Source organism: Pseudochaenichthys georgianus, chromosome 5 (assembly GCF_902827115.2).
Source record: "Pseudochaenichthys georgianus chromosome 5, fPseGeo1.2, whole genome shotgun sequence".
Classification (NCBI taxonomy): Eukaryota; Metazoa; Chordata; class Actinopteri; order Perciformes; family Channichthyidae; genus Pseudochaenichthys; species Pseudochaenichthys georgianus.
In genome coordinates, this window is record NC_047507.1 from 24542623 (window position 1) to 24568415 (window position 25793).

The window sequence follows — 25793 nt, forward strand, 5'->3', positions numbered from 1 at the left end:
TTAACCAAAACAGGTTTCTAATTGTAATGCAGGTTATCAAACCATGGGAACAGCTACTTTAAACACCATGTCACATGCAAAATACAATCATTTAAAATGTTAAAACTTCTGAAAGGTTGTTTTGAAAAAAATGTTGGCCGCCTGGATGAATGAAGCATTTCATAATGTGCAGGTGTCCTTTTTCTTACAGTCCTCTCAAAATGGATACATCAATGACAACAGGTAAGATGATTCATCCTAGTGGAGACTGTGATGTGTGCAATGTATTTATACTCCATTTCTGCCACCTTTCCCCTTAAAGCTACAGAACGCTTGTTAAGTTCCAGTTATGTCAAATGGAGAGGGCTGTAGACCCATCAACATAATATATACTGATTTTATTTGTTTAAATTTGATCACTTACATTACTGTAGCCCCTATAATAGGTTTTGTTATTTTACTGTGATTAATATGCATGTGCTGAGGTTTCTCTGCAAGTGTTGTTAGACTGTGAGGGACATGATGTCTTTAAGAAAGATTAGTCGGTAATGGATCAAATGTTTTCTAGGAATGAGTTATCTCACACAGCACTTAGTCAGCCTCCATCCCTTGGCATCCTGGCCATTGAGGTTGAAAGATTAGGACAGAATATGCTTAGAGAGAGAAAGAGCAGCGTACATTTTTTATTTGCAGGGTAAAAGTTCTGCACTGTGCCTACCTCTACCTCCCACCTTATCTGCCCCTCCCAAAACCCCCTCCTCTTCTCCAATGCAGTCCTGTAACCCCCACATTTTCTCCTAATGTTAACCCCAACAGACTTTCCACTGAGGGCTACTGCTCTAGCTCTCAAAAGAGGAGGCAGATCTTTAGGTATTGGGGTGCTGCTGACTTTGACTTGTGTGTTGCCATGCCCATTCTTTCAAAGTGGTTTGGTGATGATAGTGGTGACTTGTGGTGGTTTTTATATCTTTGCTTTGCGTAGTCGGCTGATTGATGGCTATTCCAGCACTGCACTGTGGGGCTTCCCATGGCCCATGCATGGCTGCTTTGTGGTTTCATTGGGGACTGATTGACCTACTTACCCTTCCACTCATCCTCCCTCAACTACATTTTGATATAAAGTAACTGCATCGCTTCCACAGTAACCTGTTTGTTTTGTGGTTGACTTAGTGTTGTAGTTTTTGTTAACATGTCACCTGTTGCATAGTAGCATATGAGAAAATGTACGGTACGGTACGTATATGCAATTGTGCTATTAATCTGACAAAAATAATACGAATTTTAGAGTGCAGAAAGGCTATATTCATTGTTTTCTTAATTAAAGCAATACCAGTTTTTGTTCTATACAATATTAGCGAGTAATGTTAAATGTGTTTCATGAATCCAATTTGACACATTTGTATTGTTTTTATGTACTGTTGTAGAGGATTAACAAAACAATAAATATTTTAATAAGTAAACTAATCGTTTCTGCGATAAAGGGCAACAGTTTATTTCGTTTTTACTTTTCATTTTCTAGGAGTATCTAATATACATTCAACCTTTGAACCCTTTAATTATGTGCGGACTATTTGTTTATTCCCTTATCACTAATATTTCTGATTCTTAGAGGAATGTCATGACATTCAATTCAGTTGCCATACAATGTGTAATTTAATAATAATAATAATTCCTTACATTCATTATAGCGCTTTTCCAGATGCTCAAAGCGCTTCACAAATACACACTACACAATACCCACAGGAGCAAGTTCAGGTGAAGTGTCTTGCCCAAGGACACAACGGCTTTACAGACGCAGCAGCAGCGGGTTTCATTGCACAGCACACTGCGCCACACCGTCCATCTTCACGCCTCGAAGTCATCGAGGCGTGTACACAAGTACACATTGATATTATACATGTACTGTGGACAATACCCACAGGAGCAAATCCGGGTGAAGTGTCTTGCCCAAGGACACAACGGCCTGACGCAGTGGCGGCAGGAGCGGGTTTCGAACTGGAGTTCCCCAACGCCCCCCTTGATCTGATGATCAGATGTACAGACCACTGCGCCACCGTCCCATAATAATATGGCATTGTTAAGTTATGGTCTTTTTAGAGTTCACCTGAAAACAAGCCTTATACCCCAAACCCAGCAAACTGAGTCAATGATATTAGGTGTTGCAGAACACATGCTGTTAATTAATCGCAGCATCCAATCCACAGTCCTCACCTAAATAAACCAGAACCTCTTTTGTGAGGCATGGTTTAATGTAGCCATTTAAAACCTGAGAGGGATAGAGGCACATAAGCAGCCTTGCTTCCCCTGCGTGTGCGTGTGATGGGGAATGCTGTCGTGACCAGAGAGTGGAGATGAAAGATCATGTGATCAACAGCAGAATCCCTCCTCCTCTCCCTCCTGCTCTCATCTTTGTCTGCAGAGCGAAGCGAACAAGTGTGCGACTCCCTTCACAGAGCGCCAGAGCACCCACCCTCCCTTAAAATAGGCTGTGCAGAGAAGACTCAAAATAGATCCTCCATTAATTACAGTCTCTCTGAAATATTTATCAGCCACAGCCACCTTCAAACACCACTCGTTATCGCTCGCGTTTTACAACCCATACCATATAACTGTTCTCGTCATAGAGATTCCCACAATCAGCCTCACATGTTTTCAATTCATTTCACTCTTGTTCTTTTCCCATCGGCATACTGTCTTGTTACCCTCTTACAGTGCTAAGAGGATTAAAGAAAACAAGAGTTAGCTTTTTCCTACTCTGCTGTACTTAATGTCACAGGTCTCTGTTGACCTGCAGAGCCTACATTCAACCTAATGCTACGCCACCACTATGTATAGCTAACTTTGATTGTTTTGTCAACAACAAAATAGGAGAAAATAAGTAAGGCTGTCAAATAAAGCTAGGTTCAGATCAAAAAGGATTCGGTAACCGAGTATCAGCCAGTAAATCTTCGTAAACATAGTGGACATTGTACAAGATCTCCGGATATCAGAATGTTAATTAATTGTGTGATTAAACATTAATATTTAAATCTAACACTTATAATGATGAAGACACTTGGTAGTAGAAACTTTAAACTATTTTTACCCTTTTTTTTAATACATAAAATGTTATTTAAAGGGGACCTATCATGCAAAATGCACTTTGTGATGTCTTTTATACATACATATGTGTCCCCGGTGTCACGCAGCGTCAGAACATAAAACCCTCTCTCTTTTCCTCTGTACCCAAATCTTTTAAAAACGGGGGTACAACGAGCGGATACAGATTTCCATCCGCTGTGTCTTTGTGAAGGGAGGCCATGTGCCCAGTTTCAAATGTGTTATTTTAAATCACATTAGGACATATTTAAATGAAGCACTACTACTTCTAATGCTGACATGCCAATGTCGGACTGAACCATTCAGTTGTGATAGAGAGGTTTCCCCAGAGTGAGGGTTTGTTGGCAGCTGCCTTTATCCAGGGTGACAGCATCACAACAACACAATGAGTGTCTACGGCAGTACAGTTTAAAGAACCATAGTGGTGAACCAGTTGCTATTTTGTAGATAGTGTGTGTGAGTCTAAGTGTAATTTACAGGTGTATGTGTGTCCTGTTTGTATGTCATTTTTTGTGTCCAATATAACATGTTTTAAATTGCATGTGTTACTGTTTATCTCAATTTATGTGTTCAAAAATATATCATGAATGTATGCAAATGCTCTTTATGTGAATGGTGTCTCCTGTCTTTGATGGTGTTTGTGTTAAATTCATGGAAGTTTGTCTCATCCAGTGTCACTTGTTACACCCCCCTGTTGATTGTCTGGAGCATCTTTTCTGCCTGCATGTATGTTTTCCTTTGTGGATGGGTTTTGATGTGTGTTTGTGCGTGTGAATGTTTGGTTAGATGTTTAAAATGGGATATCATATTGTTGGTGGTATGTTGCCTGTTCTTTGTATCGTGGTTTAATTAAACCAGCCAATGTGCATCGGTGTTGAATGCCCCACCCTAAATGAAGCCTGTCACACTGTCCTCTCTACCTGTTGATGACCTTACTGTTCTCTTCTGCTCTCCCCTCCATCTTGTTTTGTCTTTCACTTTCATTCTGTCCCGGTCTACATCTACACAATTCCCTTTCTATATATTCCTCCCTCTACCCATTTACATTTGTGTCTCTTTCCTCCTCTAAATTCAACTCTGCATTCTACCTATCTCTCTCTTGCTGCCTCCTAACTCTCCTTACTTTACCTCTTCTTTTCCTCTTATCCTACTCCATCCCCATGTTATCCCCTTCCTTTCATCTCTCTGTCTCTCTCCTCTTCCTCCCTGTGCTGTCTTTTCTCAGAGGGAACCGTGAGAGCTCCAGCCGGGCGTCTAGCAGTCGTCAAAGCAGCACAGACAGTGACATGAAGTGCCTGGAGCCACGGCCCTGGAGCAGCACTGACTCAGACAGCTCCAACCGCACCCTCCGGCCACCCGTCACCAAGGCTAGCAGCTTCTCTGGCATCTCCATCCTCACCAGAGGGGATAGCCTTGGCAGCAACAAAGGCTCACAGGGAAGCTGCAAAGGCTCTCGATCTGGTAAGACATAGAGACATATTAAGGACTTTCTGTTGCATGTCATTAATGCTAGCATTATCTCACTTTTAAAACACCACACCCTTTTCTATACATTATTAACTATTACTAATACAACAATAGCTACTTAAGTGAAGCACAAACAGCTTTTCAAGCCATTTGATCCAGTCGGAATTATTATTCTCTAGCTGTTCGCTTTTTATTGTTGAGCGTTCTCCTAAAATGTAATAATAGTTACTCTTAGCTGCTTGACAGATGATTCAGGCAAGACATCAGGAGGTGAATTTGACTCATTGACTCCTCTGTTACATAGACTCTTGGAAACTCCTGTAGGTTAAACTGCACTAACTAAATACTTACAGAAACCTGCTAGCATAGCAGTTTTAAGCCACAAACGACACATAATGCAACAATATGTTGCAAGCTGTTGGTAAAACAGTATTATCCTCATTTGAATGTTTTCTTCCATCTTTGATTGTTCTTTTTTAATCAAGAAATAGTATTAAATGAAAAATGCAGCAACTAAAGTTAAAGACTTGCCATAAAAAGAAACATCTCAGTTACAACATTATTAAACAAACAATATTACATGTGATAGTGATCTGATTAATTAACATATCAACAATTGGCATATTTTAGATTAATATTGCAAAATGCCAATCTGATATCTTCCGCCACGACTCCAGATGCATACCATAATAATAAATTCCCCTTAGTCCTCATTAGCCAGTATTTCACTCAGTATTTCGCTCAAAAACATCTGCAGTATTATCTTTTTGTTTCATGTCTTCTTCTGCATCACTAGGTCTGTCCCTAGTCAGTCCTGATGTGTGTCCTCCGCCTGCAGCCTCCCAGTCTAGCCGTAGCCTTCTTCCCTGCCCGTCACAGCAGCCGCAGCCCCAGGTCCCGCCCCAGACCGCCCTGCTGCCCACCCCACAGCAGCACCCCATGGGAAACCACATGATTGCTCAGGTATGTACTATGTACCGCCACTATATGTATTTACGTCAAGCATATTGGTAAAACCAAGACGCACTTTCAAGTTAATTAGGGTGTCATTTATTCTGGTGCTCAATTGACAACAAAAAAATCATCAACTTTTTCAATAATCAGTCGATTGTAGTACTTTTCCATCTCCTCTGACTTTTAGGAACCTGTAAGGAACATTATTTTTTACTAATATCTGTCATATAATAGACATAACGATGAATCATTTGTATCTAAAAAATATCAACGGATTAACTGATAATGAAAAGAATAATTTATTACAGTCCTAGCCTCAGGTCGTTCACATCTAAAGATAAGGTACATTAGAGCAACAAGCTAACATGATTGCACATCAACAACAGTTTATGAAATGACAGAGATTTCCTCTTTTGTCTCTTTTAGAGTAGTAGCTCACTTTGTAAACCTCGTTTTATTGTTTTGGTGAAATATTCTAAAACCACATATAATAAAAAAAAATCATTTTTTCATTAACAACTTTCCCTCTATGTTTAACCCTCATCTTTCCTATGTATTCATTTCTCTTTGTCTCCTTCTATCCTCCTGCGTCTGCCTCCCGTCCTCTCTCCCTGCTCTGCCTCTTTATTTCTTCCCTCTCTCTGGTGATGTGTGTAGCCGGTGGCCACTCTGCAGCCCTCTCAGCCTGTCTCCTACTCCAGCCCCTCCTGCCCCCAGGTTCTCCTGCCAGTGTCTCCTCCCCAGCAGTACACAATGGTACTGACACCACTTGTGTTTTCATGAGTCAAATACTGCATTAAGGACACCCTTAAAGTCTTAAACGCTCATACCATGTTCTCAGAGGTATATAACCGGGAAATAATCATATATTTGATGATCAACAAATCTTTAGAGACTGATCTTTAATGTATTTGCTACTCCTTGTAACGGCCCCTACACACGGCGGCGTGCGTTGACTCTTCAACGCTTCTGCCCATTCACTTTGAATGGGGTGACGTCACGTTTCGCCAAACTGCATTGTGGGAGCGAAGCGTAGCTTCTCTCGCGGTGCTCGCGGCAAAAGTAGAGCAATGTTCTACTTTTGAAGCCTCGACGGAGGCGTCAGCCAATATGCCAGTACAAGCTCTAGCCAATCAAACCGCGTGCTTGTGTGTCTGGGGCGGGAGATTCATGTGATTGGTTGTTGGTCGAGTTTCAGCCCCCCCCGCCGGCAAGCGACAATGCACGCCGCCGTGTGTAGGGGCCGTAAGTGTCTGCATGTACATCAAGCTAATGTGTCTTGCTGTGACAAAAAAAAAGCAAGAGTTTTGCTTATTTGTAATTTGCTTTTGGTCTGCCAAGCACTTTATATTGATTTCTGTGGAGATGTAACAACATTCTGTTTATTTGAACCATTAACTAAATGCAGATGAATATGAAAAACAGAGTCATTGATATTGATCCTCTTACCTGAGATGGATATTTTTCTAAATGTCACAGTGCTCCCTTAAAACTCATCAAGTGCTCTTACTGTTGTTAAGGTAGCATTATGGCTTTAGAAATCACTTTGAATCACTCGTCCTAGCGCAAACTTCAGAAGAAGCACAGACCGTGATGCCAGCAGCTACAACTGTGGGTGTTTCTCAATCTCGAGTAAAGCTGCTCCAGAGCCACTATTTCAAGCATCGAGTGCCGCCGAAGTACTGTTCCAATGTCCAGCATACTTGGAATTCTACCGAGCCCTGCGTACTTCGTTGGGAGAAATTTCGAGGCTTGTATATGTGTAGACTCCGCGGTCTTAAAATCCCCACAATGCTTTGCGCACGGACCAATTTCCCCAAATCTATGGCGGAAAATGTAAGGCGGGGCCTCTCATATGACGCACACTTGCTCGCCTGCTCCACTCTTCGTTTTCTGAATGCCAGGAAGTATTCTTGCCTCGCTTCTGAAACAAGACGCTCGGAGACATGTGCTTTTAAGCAAGCGTACTCGACATTGAGAAACACCCTGTATCTACACAGGGTGTCCGCGGGGTCTTAAAAAGTATTAAAAGTTGATCAATCAATTTAGCGAAAATGAAGGCTATTAAAAAGTATTAAACAGCATTGTCCAAGGTATTACATTTTGTAGCTTGTTTTCAATAAGTATATAAATTGTCCAAAGAGGTTGTATTCTACAGTTTGCCTGAATGTAATCATTGCGTAGGTGTGTAGTGTGATTCTGTGTAGTTTATTTATGGCATCCCGTTGGGCTTGACGTCATCTGAACAGGACGTCGCACGCTCACTGCTTGATAGCGCGCGAAGGTTCGTTTACGCCGGTTGTTAAACAACATCGTTTTGGGGAAATGCAAGTTTGCGTCCAAATGGTTGGAAGATAAGGAGGAAGGACAATCAATACTGTATATAGTACATTTTAGGTAAAGTGTGTCGCCAATGTAACCGGTTAGAACTCCAAGTGGTGATGAGGTCTTAAAATGTATGAAAAGGGTCTTTAAAAAAGGTCTTACATTTGACTTCAGGATTCCTGCGTATACCCTGCTACAGATATAAGAAGCTTTAGATTGTGACCTATAGTTTTACATATCTGTAGATGGTTCATACAGTGACTTTCTGTAGTGCACTTTGTGGCTAACAATGCCTGCTAGTATTCAGAGTGCTGGCTTTGAGGGAAATGTGTAGGTATTATTTTATTATACATGAAATATTGTGTAATCTAGATTCATCCTAATAATCGTATACTTTGTAATTAGTGGCAATCAAACATCCTTCTTATTCCTCCCAGGGAGAAGATCTGGCGCCACAGTTCACCCAGATGACTCTGAGTCGGCAGGGCTCCAGTGAGAACCCTGAGCCCCCCCCCATGTATCAGCCTCCTCCCACGGTGCTGACCCAGCACCCGCCTCCTCAGACCGGCTACATCATGGCTACCACGGGTCAGCCTATGGCGCCTCCGTCTGGCTATCAGCCTGCCACTGGACACCCCCATCCTCCACCTCCACCACCTCCTCCATCCCAGACCGTCATGCAGGCCCCGCCCCCCCCACAGGGCTACATGCAGGCCCCTCCACCTCAACAGGTACGCTTTTCTCCACAGGCTGCAATATCGAACAAAGGTATTGTTTGAATGTTCCCAGAATACCGGAAATGGGAGTATATTACGTTTGTGATACAGTATCAATTTGCTCAAATATTTGTATACGGTACACCTTGATACAAAATACTTTGTTGTTCCTGTAAGGACATTTGTTTTGGATTGCCTCCTGCAATTCCATAATTTATTACAAATAATGGATTAAGGGTGAGGCATCAACATTTGAACACAGTAGTTATGTATATATACACGGTTTGCACATACACAATACGTAAACATTTATTTGGAACTGTTTAGTTTGTATTCATTTGTGTCACTTTTTCCAGGAAGAGGTGATGGCATTAGGATGGTTGTTTCTCGAGTGTTGATGATTCTCTGGGGAAACTGCTATTTGTACTGGAATAATTCAAGTATTTGAATCCATCGTTATGCATGTGTGAAATGGTTAATTAGTCCTTTAGATTACATTTGGAACACGCTGACACCATCTGATGTCAGACTGTTCCTGCTTCCTTGAGATATTGGCCACTGTGAGGCCCATGTTCCTTACACCTCATACTAATGAGTGTTAATGTAAAGATGTGTTAATGAATTAGAAGAGTACACTGTGTGATCAACGCTGCACTTTGTTAACATACAGATACAGAGATGAAACTCGTGAGTGATATGGCAGTCTTATAATGGTTTTCCATTACAGGAACTAAACACTGAGAACAAGAGGTCTGATTCGTTTCGTCAAAGTTATTTGAACAAGGCTTACTCAACAGCACAGGTATCTCCCTTTTATAGGAAAGGTGTACAGGGAAGTAACTGCTAAAGCTGTTGGATTGAGACATCTGAGATCTCCGCTAACTGTGAAATTACAACATCTCAATGAGTAATAGTTTCCTGGTACAAGAAAATAACTGGTTTAATTGTCAAGCGAAATCTACCCACATAATTATTATTATTATTACTTCCCACACTATTTTATGTTTCCAGCTGTGGCACAGTACTCATCTCTCCTCTGGTGACTACATTTCCAGAAAATGTGTTTAAATACACATTATCTGGTCAGTCATGTCAGAGATATTTTTCTAGTAATATCATTGTCTTGGAAAGAGCTATGTCATGTTGTAGTAATTACAGGTAAAGTACACATTACCATGAAAGAACTTTGGAATCATATTCCTTCATTAAAGATGTATTTTTGAAACCTAATCATTGGAATATTTTACATTGGTCACAATATAATTGAACAACAGAATATCATGTTAAAAGTAGAGGTGGTCATCAAAGATGAAACGCGTTTCTGCGTATGTCGACTAGGTTGCACTAGCTCACCCATTAATTGAGTGTACCAATATAACGCTGTCCATAGTTCACATCTGAATTGTCCTTTCCAGGAAACTGCCTAGGTTATTACAAAATCCATTTTTACTTTAAAAACTCTCCAGTGATGAATGAATGCAATAAATATAACAGAATACAAACTCAAAAGAGTTACGTGTGACATATCAAGGATGTGATTCCTGTGAACTATCAGGATTCACCCAGTGGGGGAGTTTGGTTCTAGCTCCCAAAGCGCTGTGTGTCACCTCCACAAGCTCGCTCTCAGTTCGCCTGTCACATTCCTCTGATCGCAGAGGCGGTGACAATATGATGACTTTTCTCACTCTGTCACTCACACTCTCCCTTCCCTCCCTTAGGCTTCTGCTCCATAAAGAAGTTATTATAATTCATTTGAGCAGAGAACTAAATTGACCTGGCCGTTAAACACCCTGTGGGAGACATTAGGTCCTGTAATGTGTCTCTGGGGCTAAGTTGTAAAAGAAGATGGTTTCTAATAGCTGAAGTGACTACATAGTGTTGTGTTCATATGAAGTGAATCGGGGGTCAGTCATGTCTGCTTAGAGCATCAGAGGATGTATTATAATCCGGTACACATGTGTTACCTCAGACAGCAGTGCAAACTATTAGTTAATGTGTTTTGTTTACATGACCTTGCTTTTGGGCAGAGATACTTAATTATCGAAGCACAAACAGGTTGAATCATAATTTATCAGTGATGCAGTGTTTGCGCAAAAAGGGCAACCGAGTCCCCAGTTCCCCCCTTCCAGGAGAGTTTGCAGACACAATTGTGCATGCATCATTAGCTGGAGTTTTAGTCCACGTGTCTGGAGTGAGCAGTAATGCTGTGGCTTTGAACGTAGCAGTGTGTATAGTTTATTTGTCGGTGAATAAATGCTACAACTCCCAAAGACCCAAGTCAAGTCCCCATGCTTGCTACCTGTTCAATATACTGATGCAAGTTAGTCCCAAAGTTAGCTACACTTTTGTTTTTGCTTATATTTTCTGCGATTTCATTTAGTTGTTCCAAGCACTGACCCATATAGACCGCTTCTTTTGGTGCTTTTTATCACCCTACAAACAATCATATATATTATCCTCACTCTTATTGATTTCCATTCTGTATGAACAGCATGGGCCGTTAATAGAAGGAGCTCTGTGTTGTTTAACGTGTGGGTGGTGGACAGTGTAGCAGGAGTTCAAATATTAACACCGCTGCAGCCTCGAGATGGGCTGAATGTTGTCATGTATGCAGATGAGGTTTAAGGCAAGAATTATGCATTCAACTTCCTTACTGTTATCCACTTGAGGCCTAGTATATCCATTCTGTATGCTTCATTTAGCCAGTCAGATCATTTTGTATTTTGCAGTTTTCGGGCCTCAGCTGTTTACTGTGTTCAGACTTTACCGTCCTGCACTAAACACCAGACGGACAAAGTTGGCAACAAGCTAGTAAATATAGTGAATAATTTATTAATTATTGATTTTACAGCACCTCCCATCCTCAGTAGATGGAACTACTTTCTCAAATGGAGGCCCGTTAATTGTATTGTATACACCTCGGAAAACATAGTGAGTTCTGGACCTTCCTGCTCTCAATAGTGGACAGGTCCAACAAGAGTGGAATATCAACTCACACATGTCACTGTTATTCACAGCGCTTGTGTTTGCTGTCACAAGTGGCAAAAAAGAGTCACTGTAGGATGTAGGGATGGGTATCGTTAAGGTTTTAACGGTACTACTACTTTTATCGATACCGCTTATCGGTCCGGTCTTTTAACGGTACTCTTATCGGTTCTTTTGGAGAAATAAATAAGGTAAACTAACTTAACAAATTGTGAACAAAACTAACATTGCTTTTTATTTAAATGAAATACATAATATTTCACAACAAAAGAAACAACGTTTTAACAAATCGTATTAAATAATCTGATGACAGATCTGTAAACAGAATAGCTGAAACTTTAACATAATAAATAACTCAGTTACCTCTAATCATTAACCCATGTTTGTATCATTGAGTTAACTCCGTGTGTTGCTGCTAGCATAACACCTGACGTGGAAACGTTACTCGTGGATGGAGCTACAGAGCTGCTAGAAAGACAGTGGAACCCGGTGCATTCCTCCGTCTGAATGTGGAGCACTTTTGCTAAATGTTTGGACAAATTGCTCGTGTTACCGCCCTTACACGCTAAACTCTTATTGCACTTTAGGCAACGAGCATCGTGACGGGTAAAGTTTAACCACACCTCGGAGCGCGTTCTCTCCGCCATCTCCTCCGTGTGTGTGTGTGTGTGTGTGTGTGTGTGTTGCTGCATGTACTGTAGCAGCTGCGTGTGTGTAAACTGCCCCGCCCCCTCGCAAGCAGGCGGGAGAGAGAGATCAAAAATACTAAAAATAAACATAGAAGCATTTTGCAGTCTTTTTGCGTGTTAGAAACGGAATTGGCGACACTAAAACTGCAATATAATGTTTGTGTAGCAATAATACACATGACATATTTTGTCTCCAGTACCGATAAAAAGACCGCTAACTACGGAGCTTAACGGTACCACGGTCTATAATAATTCAGCCCCGGGGCCCGTTTAATACGAATAAGTATTCGATAATTATTGATAAAACATTTAAAAATGAAATAATGTGCTCTCAATGCCATGAAAATACAATCTTTCCTGGTATTGCCTCCGTGTAGAAATGGCACTGACGCAATACCAGGAAAGACGGAGTCACTTTTATTCATCCAAAGTAATTTTTCTCTCATTTAGTATTTGAATCTCTATACATGTGTTTTTGTCTCCAGATACAGGTGTCATACTACCCTCCTGGTCAGTATCCCAGCTCAGGCCAGCAGTACCGTGTGCCCCAGCCCATCTCCCACCAGGTGTCTTATCCTGCGCAGCGCACACAAGCCATGCCTCAGCCCACACAGCAGTCAGGTCAGTTTGAACATTTTGTTATGCTACTGTATTATGTTGTTCCAGCTGCAAAAAGAATGACTCAACAATACTCTGTCTACCAGGTAAAAGGTTGAAGGTAAAAGGTTGATTTTAAACAACCTTTCCCCTGCATTGTCCTGCCAAATCAAATATGCTAGGACCAAAATAGAGCTCTTTATTTTTTTTCTCGGAAAACCTTGACACCTTTATCCCTCAGTCTCTTTCATTTGGGGACTGTCAAGGTTGATTATGTGTTTGTACAGTTAGCAACAGACCATCAACCAGAACGGACTCTGGCTCATAGCGAAGGCTGCCAAATCCATCATGCACACTGCAGTCAGTCTTTCCTTACATCATGCACATGGCCGCTGCGTGGTTTGAAGTATGAGCTTTGTGACGGTATGAAGCTTGTTGGCTTTCTCCATATAGCTTCAAAGATAAACCATTGGAAATGCAAACATAAAGTGCTAACATTCTAGCATTTTTTACTTTATAAAAATGTCAAGTTCATCCAGAGAAATGTGTTATTTCCTTTGTGTCATCATCCAAGTAAACTCAATGTTTTGTTCTGAAATGGAGTTTCTGTGTTTGTTGAAGTCATCTGTACGTCTGCCTGTTGTAATGTGATGTTCCCCTTACAGTCAAAGGCCCAACCACCCTTCTTCTCTTCTTCTCCTCTCTTGTAATATACTCTTATACTCTTACTTTATCATTCGCCTTTTCAAATAGTTTCTCTGCTGTCCTCAGGTCTCCAGACCATGATGCCCAGCCAGCAGCCGAGCTACCAGGGCATGATGGGAGTGCAGCAGCCCCAGAACCCCGGCCTGCTCAACTCCCAGAGGGCCAGCATGGGAGGACAGATGCAGAGCATAATGGTTCAGTACCCGCAGATGCCATCATATCAGGTATGGACAGTTTAAAGTCAGCCAAAATAATGCCATTTTGATAGTTTTGCTATTATCAATACAAACATGTGCCTTGCCTGGAGACTTAAAGCGCCACCAGTGGCTCCATACATGTGGCTGATCTTGGCATGGTTAACAGCTCCATCTGGTGCACACTTTTGAAAACAATTTATTTTGAAAAGGCCTTCACCACCCATATTAACATCACTTTATTGATAACGTGGCAAACGTGTACATTATTCAAAGGTTACTGTACATTTTATTTTCATGAAATAGCTGCTCATCTGCCGGGTCAGCTACAGCCAACAGACTCCCACAACCAGTGGAGGAGAAGTACTCAAATATTTCACTTAGTCCATTTAATATTTTAAGTGCTTCATGCATAGCTTGTCAATTTGACCAGGTGATCAATAGAATTGTATCCTTACTGATAACCATCATAATTTATCTCTTGGTTATATTTTGCATCCTCAAAGTATCTTAAAGGTCCCATGTCATGGCCATTTCTACTGATCATAAATCCATTAATGGGTTATACTAAAATAGATTTATACTGTGCAATTTTCCAAACTCACATTGGTTTCTCATACGGCATCTCTGTAAAGCAGTGGTTCTCAAACTTTGTCTGCCATTCCCCACTTTGAACAGGTGGGCCTTTTCAAGCCCCACCTGTTCCTCATCGCTCCAATAAAATGGTAGGCCAAGCTTAAAATTGTCAAATGTATTGTTCTATAACAGGGGTCTCCAACTTTTTTTAGGATGAGGGTTACTTTCAAAAAATAAAACAAGTCGTGAGCTACTTTTACTCCTCTTTTTTTGTTTTTTTGCAGTGTATATATTTAGCACATTTTAACATTATTATATGCTACCTTTAACCTTTGTGTGCTGTTTGGGTCTGTGGGACCCATTTTCAGTGTTTACTAAAATAAAATGTATGCAATTTAATTATTTTAACCTGCTTTATTTGGTGGTGGACATCACATCCTCGAGGGTCCGGGGGCATGCACCCCCAGGAAGATGTTTTTTAAATGTTGAAGTTGAATGCATCAATCTGGTGCACTTTGAGCTAGGGCTGCTCAATTAAATCGTATTTTAATCGCAATTACGATTTTGGCTTGCAACGATTATGAAAACAACATAATCGAAATAAAACGATTTTATTTTTTTTTAAATTGGTTTTTCAGTTGAATTATACTTAAAGTTCAGGGTAATCAACTGTTAAAAACATACTTTTCAAATGATTTTCTTCAATAAATTGATGTTTTTCAAAGTAAATGGTTAATCGTTTTTAATAATCGTGATATCAATTATTGACCCAAATAATCGAGATTATGATTTTTGCCACAATCGAGCAGCCCTACTTTGAGCCCAACATGAATTTATGGATACAGCTCTCAACACTCAGATGAAAGGGAGCTGTATACTTTTCAATAATCCAAACATCTTTAGAATATGATCACAACAAATCATTTAAACTTGTTTATTCTTATCTTATGTTACCTAGTTAGCATTCTTTCTTTTTATTTATGCATATTTGACTAATCACTCCCCTTTTAAACTTTTTACTGTCCTATAGTACACATTGGAATGATTTCTTACTTTATTTTGTACAACTTTATTAAATCGATAAAGGTGTGCTCTCTCTTGCTCGCTCTCTCTCTCGCTCCACATTGCTTTTCTTCCCGACTGCAACGCTGTTGTGTGTGTCCGTTTCACACGTGTGTATGAGAGATTTTTACCAGTGGCGAGCCTGTCTCTGAGGGCCTAAGATATTCTACAAAATAATATTTAAAAACATTAAAGCAAATTATATTTTTTAAATATGTTTTTAGTAATATTTGTCAATAGTTTTACCAAAAATAACTTGATTAAATTGTATTTAAAATAACATTTCCAAAGAAATAAATTCTTTGAATCTGCCTATTCAGTTTCTGTTTGAATGTGAAGCGTTAAATGAAAGAAGCTCCTCTCTGCGAGTTTGTGAAGACAGGAGCTGATTGGACGTCCAGCTTGATTACACTTAAGACATACAACTGCAACGAAAGTAACAAACACAATGCAATATCCTTTTCAATTTCAAAGAACACAAATTGGGTTATCTACAGGTGTTGTTTTGTGTGGTAGAGGGTCGCTTTTCATTGATGCGTTTTGCACCCCGGGCGGGTCGTTGTTTTGATATTCCACCAGTGTATAAATAATAAATAAATGTGGAATTTTTTTTTTGGAAAATTTCAGGTCTTTTTTTTTTTTTTAATAATTTTTTTTTTTTTCGCGACCCACCTATCACATCTCTGCGCCCCACACTTTGAGAAACGCTGCTGTAAAGTATGTGTATTCACCGGTATTCACTCTCTGTCCTAAACGGCTTGTTGGAGCTCCTGCCCCCCCTTCCCTGTGAGCCCAGTGTGCTCTGATTGGTCGCAACGTTGAGAGGCTCGTTGCTGCGATCTGCTGCGAGGAGCAGACAGGCTTCCGGGTCGGCGATACAGCGAGAACAAGCTAAACTCATCCTGAGCACACATAAAGTCACAGCCGAAGTAAAAACAATAAGTGTGGCTTGATATTGAGTAAGAAAAATGTTTATAACGCTGTGAGCATGGGTCTGCAGAGAGCATTTCTCCGCGATCCCAACGTAGCAGCCGAAAAACGTTTACCCATTTAAACAGTCGTGGTAGATACCTTGTTTGTTTTAAACATCATAAATACACAAACAACCATGAATACTTACAGGTTGTGTACCCGAATCTCCCGCTGGTCCAAACAAAGTAGGAACAGCATCGTCCTTCAGTGCCGAAAGGTTTGGGAAGCTTTGTTTCGTGAAAGGCTGGCAGAGGGTGCGGCCATAGCTCTGGGCGTGGCTACTGGGTATCCCTACGTAGCGATACCCAGGAAGTAAACAATGGAAAATGAGAAATCTCCAACGAGGCGTTTTGGGGAGGTATTTTCTGTGTTAGAGTTTTACTCACTGCAGGGTGTACTTTGAGGGTTTTTGACTGCAGACCGTTTACATGCAGAAAAACTTTCATAACACACAAGGGGACGGGTAATAACCGGAAAAGCATGACATGGGACCTTTAAGATATTAAAAACATGTAGAGGTAGAAAGGGGTAATACTCAAATAGAAGAGTAGAGTACAAGTACAAAAATGTAATGCACGTACTTCAGAATTGTACTTAATTACAGTACTTGAGTAAACATACCCCAATACCTTTACTTGAATACTATTTTGAACGCTTGCAAACAACGAGATAAAAACAGACTTACATTTGTTATTGAAACAGCAACACGTGTCTGACCAAGTAATAATGACATCATGACTGGAGTTAATCCATCTGAGAGTTTGGTCTTCTTTGATCCAAACTGTTGTTTAGCTTTGACAGCACTCAGAACTTCTCCTAAGGTGTTTTCTCTCTTGCCCTTTCCCTTGTTGCAGGTACCAGTGGGAAATGAGAGCCAGCAGGTGGTGCAGCAGCAGTACCAGCAGCAGGTGATGGTGCCGGTCAGCCAGTCGGTCCAGGGCCCCATGCCCGTCTACTACAGTGTTATCACCCCCACACAGCAGAGCAGCACAAGGTATGTCTGAACAATGCAAACTCATTATTATTCCCTTTTTTGATTCCCTCATTTCTCTAATAATTGTTTGGTCGTACAAAATCCAAATATATTTAGATAACTATCATATACAACAGAAAGTAGCAGGATCTCTGCATGTTCTGACATTTTTGCCTGAATAAATGTTTGGGCGATGGATTCTCCTAAGACCCGGATAGAAACAGCTTATCCAGCATGTGTTAATTGAAAAATGCTACCTTTATAATAATAATTGTGTGTGTGTGTGTGTGTGTGTGTGTGTGTGTGTGTGTGTGTGTGTGTGTGTGTGTGTGTGTGTGTGTGTGTGTGTGTGTGTGTGTGTGTGTGTGTGTGTGTGTGTGTGTGTGTGTGTGTGTGTGTGTGTGTGTGTGTGTGTGTGTGTGTGTGTGTGTGTGTGTGTGTGTGTGTGTGTGTGTGTGTGTGTGTGTGTGTGTGTGTGTGTGTGTGTGTGTGTGTGTGTGTGTGTGTGTGTGTGTGTGTGTGTGTGTGTGTGCCCGTGTGTGTGACCGTGTGTGTGACCGTGTGTGTGACCCGGCAGCCCGTCAGTCAGCTACCTGCAGCCCCCCAGCTCTGAACAGTATCAAATCACTCAGTCGCCGTCCCCTTGCAACCCTCAACAGTTGCAGCAGCAATATTCAGGTGAGACTGAAGGGCGATTAGTTAAACATTTCATAAACAACATTGAAGCTTTTTAAAGTATTATATACTCATTATATCTTGTTTGTGAGCATTATTCTCCCAAAATGAATGTCTGGAGTATTATGCAATTTAGTGATGCCCTACTTCTAACTGCCCTACCCACGAATCAGGTGAAAGGTATTTAGGGTAAAGGTAAAGCGAGGTACACAGGGTTCACAGGTTGAACTTGTTCATCGATTTGCTCAAAAAAGAAATGTTTGAAGAAATCACAAACCTCCACGTCAGAAAGGCCTAAAGTAAATGTTGATCGTAGTCACTTTATCCTTTCAACCTCTGCTCCTGTTTGTGCCGTTTACTCACAAATCAACATATAGCTATGTGATTGGTCGGTTTCTCAGACTCAGACTCTTGGTTTCAGGTTTTGATTTTAAACTTTCCCTCCACTTTGAGACCAAATCCAACAATAAACCTATGATTTGGGTCTTCCTGAAGCGTATTAAATGTGTTTGAGATGAAGAACGTGCTTCATCTTCTTACGCCGGTAGTGTGAATTTCATGTTCTCTGCAGAAAAGCACTAGTTGCTGAGAAACTATCCCCTCAGTCTTTAAAATGTTTTAATATTTTAAGGGTCAGGAATTATTATTAAAAAGAAAACAAATGTTGCTATTTCACCTTTATTTTGGATTCCTTTTTAAGATGTTTGTTTTTCACTGTTTTATCTGTGATGCAATTGAAATAATGGTTTCAGGACGTTTGTGGTCCGTTTGATGAGTTCATGGCATATTTTGATGAAGAGAGAGAGATGTCTTTGTTGTTTTGAGCTCCTCCAGTTGTCATGTATTGCAGGTTTATCTTATGTACGTCTGTCTCTGTGTGTCCCTCAGGCGTTCCTCCTCCTGGGCCCGGGGTGATGGTCATGCAGCTCAGCGTCCCCAACGGACCGCAGCCTTCCCAGAACCCCCCCCTGGTCCAGTGGAACCCGTGCAAATACTACAGCATCGAGCAGAGGCCCAGCAAGCCGGGCGAGCTCTACAAACCAGACAACACTCCACAGGTACACACACAACATCTTCCTCACCAGTGGGGGGGGTCATCCTGTTATGCATGTACATGTATTTATTCAACAGTCACCTATTGGTCAAACTGAGGATTAAAGACGGAACTACTCCTCTCATGTTTTTTTTATATTTTCCCTCTTGGTTTTTCTCCTTGTGTTCAGGCCAGCACCCAGCTGACGAGTCCCCTGGCCTCCCCCACTCAGTCTCCCACCCCGTCCCCCTCCGGCAGCGTCAGCAGCGTCTGTCCCGGCCTGGGACCACTACCCCTCATTTCACAGTTCCCCCGGCCCGGAGGACCAGCTCAAGGTACAAATGAAGAAGAGAGAAGGTTTAAACCTGCACACACAAACAGCTGTACGTTACCTGGTAACAGACAGCAATCATCCCATTACAAATTAGAGCCAACTATTAAAAGCAGACCAGGTAGTGGACATTTTTATTCTCCTGTGTTCAATCCTTCTTCATTTCTAATCATAATTATTAAACTCGCCATGTTTTGTTTTTTTACCAATTGCTAGTTGTCCAAAAGTCTGGTAATTTGTGTCGACTATTTGTGTATACTTTTAATGTCACAACTATTACAAATGTGTGCTTTAACCCCTGTTTGTGCCACAATGACTTTTTAACCTGGTCAGGTGGCGCTGTGCCACCTGGTCAAACCTCACACACAGAGCCGCAAGACTGTTAGAGACCCACAGTAATATCACTATGACCCAGGGCTTTTATACCTAAATGAGCTTCATTGGGCCCTTTGACCCAGTTCTCATAGCTTGGTGTGCTTTACAAATGTTTTACTCTCCAGTCGTGTTAAAGGTACATCTTGATTTCAAAACCTTTGCCAATTCCATAAAACTATCGACAAGAAATCTATCAAGCACCTTCTTTTTTAAGATGGCAGGAACATGCTTTGATCTTTATATATTATTTATTGGACTTATTAGGCCATTTCTTTAGGATTCAAGACTTTAACTGGTGCTTTCTGTTTTTCAGGTGATGGGCGCTACTCCCTGCTGGGGCAGCCTCTCCAGTACAGCCTGTGCCCCCCCCTCATGCATGGCCAGTCCTCCTACAGCTCCCATCAGGTCAGTACTGGCAGGCCGCTGTAACGCATAACTCCAGCCTTCTACATCTTAAGGCTCAGATTGATCCTGCTCTTACAGACATTTCAAGAATGCATCGCTTTTTTTATTCAGTTCATGTCTAGCTTAAATGGAGCCATCATGAATCGCAAGCTCCAGCATGTTTCTAAACACACTACCAGGTCAAATGTACGCCTTCCAGTTTGTCATTTGTCAAGACAGACAATGACATTTATTATTGTCACAACACAAGAACATATTTTGTACTATTATAAATGTAATTCTTATATCTGCATTTGTTTTTACGTATTGTTGAGAGTGATAGAAATGTGTTAGTGACCAACTAGTCACCCAGGAATATAAATAAAATATAGCTGTGGGACAGTGGCAGCTTTCCTCAGATCCAACCATAACATGTTGGCTGTGGACATAGTTTGAAATCGTCCTTTGCAGCATGTAACCATTTCAATCTAAGCCATAATACACTGTGAGCAGGATATTTGTCTTCTGGAGTTTCCATTTAGCAAACACTGATTGCTTTCACCCCCACCTAGTGCCTTGCTGTAGAACTGCTTGTAATAATAAGCCTAATTAAACATTTGATGTGTTCAGGGCCAAGGAGTAATGAAACACGGGGCACGAGGGAAAAAACAAACACTCAAATCTCAATCAACAGACCTCGGCACCACTGATGTTGGTAAGTCAGCCGTGCATCCTCACCGAGCACAATATCCTCTGCCAGTGATGTCCTGAAGTGTTTCTGCTGGCACTGAGAGGAGCGCTCTGTTCTCATGGAGGAGATGGTAGATAATGGAGGGCAGCACACTGTGTGCTCGGGACCCCCTTGAGATGGTGCATCTCAAGGGGGGGTTTATCCTAATAAATACATTTCAAATACAAAAAGGTTTATTTTCAGAATAGCTTTTTTGTCCTTAGTTTCCTGTCACAAACTCCTCCTTATTTTGTGATTGCCATTAAATAGAAATGAACACATTGAAACCTGTTAGATTCAGTGCGATGTATTGCAATGCATTTTCAGTTCAAAGGTATTTGTTTGACCTAGAGCTTCTTTGTGGGATTTGATGTGAGAAGAGAAGGTCCTATAAAAAGATGTAGTATTTTTAGTTATTTAATCATCAATGTTTTATTATGAACATACCATTGAATTTCAGTATTCCAGAAGCCATATTGATTTTCCAAGTTAGATTCCTCTGGCATGAGATGTGTGCACCAATGCACGCTGCTAAAAGTCTGAAACAGACATAGCAGGTCTTTGAATCAGGTGTTTGATGTAAAGACCCTAACGTCCCCCGGTCTCTCTGTGCAGTGGTGAGTCGAGTCCTGGAGGTGACGGACCTGCCGGAGGGGATCTCCCGACCGGAGGCTGAGAAGCTCTTCAACCAGCTGTCCATGTGCGGTGCCCAGATCCAGTGGCTGAAGGAGCCCCAGGGAGGCCGGGGAGGGGGCTGTGGCCCCTGTCCCGGGGGGGGCCCTGCAGGGCCGGGTGCCGCCGCCGGCCTCGGGGCCTGCATGGGGGGGAAGGGAGTCGACCCGGCTCACCTCTACACCGTTGTGGCTGTGTTCCCCAGCACCATGGCCGCCCAGAGTGCTTCCTTCAAACTTAACAACAGCGGAGCCAGCCTCTTCAAACTGAGGGCCGCCAAAAAGAACTATGACCTGCGCGTGCTGGAGAGGGCCAGCTCTCAGTGAGGGGGGAGAGGGGAGGCAGGACAGAGTGGAAGAGACAGACAGAAAGAGAGACTCTTGGTGGAGTGGTGGAACAGGAAGGAGAACTGAGGCGGACTGCTCTTATTGTACAATTTAAAAACAAAACAAAAAAAATGTACTTGAGTTTAATGATGTGTCAAAATGTATAAAAGGGAAGAAGGTGTGAATCATGAGGTGGCTGGGTTTGGTTGCAAATTTGGTTTTGTTTTTATTCATTGTTTTTGTTTTGTATTTATATAGCAGACACAAGAGACGCGACCATGTGTTTCACTGTTGCCGTGGAATGTGCGCTGCCATTATACAGAAACACATGAAACTCCACACACACACACACACACACACACACACACACACACACACACACACACACACACACACACACACACACACACACAGTCAACAGGGTCACGTAACACATAAGAAAAACACACTGGACAGTCAAACCTTTGCCCTCCATCCTTTCCCTCCCAACGCTGTCTCTCCTTCCTTAACTCTCCGTCACCCAGTTGTCTCTTAATCTCACATATTTATACATTTTCATACGCACAGTTGCGCACCCTCTCTGCTCTCTTTTCTTGCCATGTCTCATCCTGCCTCTGCTCCCTCGCCACCTCTCATGCTCCCTCACTGCTCTCTCCTCTTGCTTTCTGTTTGCCTTACTGCTGTTGTGGGTTTCTTGTATTGCGCTGTTTTTGTTTTTTTCTCAGAATTTTTTGTTTTCGTTTTTTGGGATTCAATATATTTATATAAGTGATGTAAGGAATAAAAGAAATCTATATATTTAGTGATTTTTCTTTCTTTCCACTTGAGTGAAAAAATGTAGGTCTTCCTTTATCCTTTACTCCTCCCCTCTTCATCCCCCTCTCCTCTCCTACATTTGTTTCCTCCTTACTGCCCTCTACCTCACTTCTTCGGCCCTCTCCTCTGACCCACATCCCCCCCCGACCCGAGTTCCACCCCAACGCCCCATTGTGTTTGCGTTTTTCATTGACAGCTGTGCAGAACGTTCAGAAGAAGTAGTTAAAGTGCACAATGATTGCATATGTCTACTGTAAATTTTATTTAATCTGTTATTTTTTGTTTGTTTTTAAAAATATAAAAGTCGAGAAAAAATCTATCAAAACATCCTCTGTGTCATGTGGTTAATTTTTTGATTTGAAGCTGACCTGAAGTCTGAGCCAGACCGAACTGTGTAACATTTAGTTATGTCACTGTTTGAAAGGGTCCCCCACGAGTTCCATACAGTAACTTACAATTGTTAGTAGGCTACTGGTAAGATTATTACCAACAGAAACATAAACGTATCACTCCTTAAAATGTATGGATGCTGGGTGATTTGAATCTACAAAGCTTCATATCCTTTCAAATAGTTTCAATGTTTGCATATATTTGTCCTTACTATACTAAAGTTATATTTCATCAATGCATCTAACTTTAAATTGAAAGCATACTTTTTCATTTTGTCTGTGGAGAACCCTGTTCAGCATTTCAGTCCAAAGTTGTAGGTTAAGTTTGGTTAAACATTTTCTCACAATGGCTTCCTTAAATTCTGGAGTTGCGCTAACAGATGTGTCTGCTCCAGCGTCAGGTGAAGGAAAGCCACATTTTCCTTTTTAGACCAGAGGTATCCAAACTACGGCCCGGGGGCCATTTGAATCGGCCCTCTGCAAATTAAAAAAGTACAATGGAATATGGCCAACCAATGAAACTTGTGCTTGTCTTGTATTGTAGTTCTTAAATATAGATGAAAACAGATATTACACAGTATTCATGTGTTAAGAAGCCCACTCTTCAAACAAATGTAGTCAATTAATGTTGAAAACATTTTCTATCAAATCTAAGTTAAGAAAAAAGCCCAATAACTTATTTTCATAACACGCTTGAAATAAAACCTTCCTGTTATGATAAGCAATCTGAGGCTCCTGTTTTAAGGAATCAGCTGCTAACAAAATAAATGAAACCCTATGGAGAGCTGTAATGTAGGTTGTTGTTTTTCTTAAAGCATATTCAAGTATTAAGCATAATTGACCTACAATATACCTAACCTCTAGCGCTTTAACTGCCGGACCAAGAAAAAAGCCATGGAAAAATTATTTTTTTGCATTTTCTTATCAAATGGGCCACAAACTATTTTTTTTTTTGACTGACCACACAGTTTTGTTTTTATGAGCCTCTACCAACTGGTCGAGCTGGCCTTCTATGGTAAAAGTACATTTTCAACTATCATCATATACAGTACAGTATTTGTATGCATTAAACTCAAATAAAACAAACTCAAATACATTTGTTTCTTTTATGGAAAATGAGCAATATATACAACCAGATATATTCATAAAAGATTATAAATTATAATTGTAAAAAAAAAAGTAATAGTGTTTTTCATGATAAAAAAAATACTTGCTCATCTTACTGTATATGCTGAATTGGCCTAACAGGAAACCACTGGCCTAACAGCAAATGTCTATATCCTGTGTTGGCCTAACTTGCTCATCTGTGTGCAACTTTGGGCTGAATGCCATGCATTAAAGCTGCTATATAAATTATTATCACTCTTTCACTCTGAGACTCATAAGGCAGTACTAGATTTAGTAATATTACCATGAATCTAGCCATTTATTTACCATATTTTATTGGAAAACATCTCTGAAACTCTGAAAAAGTCATATTGCTAGCTTACCATAAAAGGCCAATTAGACCGATTGGTTGAGCATATTTTCAAAAAAATAATTACACCCTTGTTAAAACTTTTTTTTGTGCATCAAGTTATCTAATTATGTTCAGTCAGTGCCCTGCCACTCAAATATGTCAAAAAGGATATGGTTACCTTCCAAAAGTTGACCAAAAAGAGTGATTTCTTCAGCAGTGATTTTTAGCATTGCCAACTTTCTCAGTTGAAGTTAGCTAAAGGGCTTTCTGTTCGAACCACAATGACATCTAGAGGTTGTTTTGTGCATAACATGTCAACCAAAGGGTAGAGCTGGCTGAATCAGATGGAGTTCAACTTTTTTTTCAACACCATATCAAGACAAAAAATGTGCTCTACCAAATGGTGGTGCTGGCAGTTAAAGGGCTAGTGAGCGGCCCAGCCCTTCGTATATTTGTCTGTATGTGGCCCTCGGTGGAAAAAGTTTGGACGCCCCAGTTTTAGATCATTTGTACTTCTGTCCGGATGATTTTGTTCTCCATATATTTTGGATGAACTAATCTTAGTCCCAAGAATGTTCCCAAAACATGAACAACATCAAGTAGAACAATACATGTATTATCTGCACCAGTGTTACAGAATACACAGGATTCAAAAAGATAGTAATTTTATATTTTTCGAAATGTTAACCTTTCTGACCTTACCTATTAATCATTCTGATATCGGCAACGCACAGTATTGGACGTGCTGTTCATCGAAGATATCCTTATTGTCAGTGTTTATAGGGAGATAATTGGAAGCCAAATAAAAGAGCCTGACTGAAAACTGAATATCAATATGTGAATGGAATGTGGAATGTTGATTCAAAAAAATACAAAAACATGTCGAAAGCAAAAAGCAGAAGCAAGAAAAACAGAAGATGTCTCACCAAAAAGAGGTATTTATCACACTTTACTTGACAAATTAATTTTAAGGCCACTTTATACTTCTACCAAACAAAGATACATACTGTACTGCATTCTATCAATTTCCCTGCTATGAAAAGACTTACTTTGTAGACTAAGTGTTTACTTACAAAACATATGAGCAGTTTATAAAATATGAAGCATTGTTTAAGATTAAACCAACAGTATATGGAGCTGTTGAAATCAGCCTTAACATTTAATCCGTCATTTATAGTCATCACTGTGATATGCTTTGCTCCATATGTGTTTGGTGGCAATAATAGCACTACTACTACTACTACTACTACTACTACTACTACATGTATCTAACATTTTGTCACTGTTTTTTTCCAAAAGACTACAAAGGT

The 25793-nt window shown here is 40.8% G+C and overlaps 1 protein-coding gene across 12 annotated transcripts in view; it reads left to right on the forward strand.

Annotated features, from left to right (window-relative positions):
- The window catches only part of LOC117446295 (R3H domain-containing protein 2), an 81517-nt gene extending 58553 nt beyond the window's left edge, over positions 1–22964 (forward strand). For 4 of the 12 annotated variants that reach the window (XM_071203174.1, XM_034082417.2, XM_034082419.2 and 1 more), the window contains 15 exons: positions 173–222; positions 796–849; positions 4304–4539; positions 5342–5508; positions 6157–6255; positions 8262–8555; positions 12700–12835; positions 13583–13740; positions 17175–17314; positions 17871–17971; positions 18857–19026; positions 19192–19336; positions 20021–20112; positions 20722–20806; positions 21437–22964. In XM_071203174.1, coding sequence (XP_071059275.1) covers positions 173–222; positions 796–849; positions 4304–4539; positions 5342–5508; positions 6157–6255; positions 8262–8555; positions 12700–12835; positions 13583–13740; positions 17175–17314; positions 17871–17971; positions 18857–19026; positions 19192–19336; positions 20021–20112; positions 20722–20806; positions 21437–21819 — 2310 coding nt within the window. In that variant the 3' untranslated portion in view covers positions 21820–22964. The remainder of the gene's footprint in view (positions 1–172; positions 223–795; positions 850–4303; positions 4540–5341; positions 5509–6156; positions 6256–8261; positions 8556–12699; positions 12836–13582; positions 13741–17174; positions 17315–17870; positions 17972–18856; positions 19027–19191; positions 19337–20020; positions 20113–20721; positions 20807–21436) is intronic. The other 8 variants (XM_034082421.2, XM_034082420.2, XM_034082425.2 and 5 more) reach the window with 8 other exon arrangements.
- The last annotated feature ends 2829 nt before the right edge of the window (positions 22965–25793 follow it).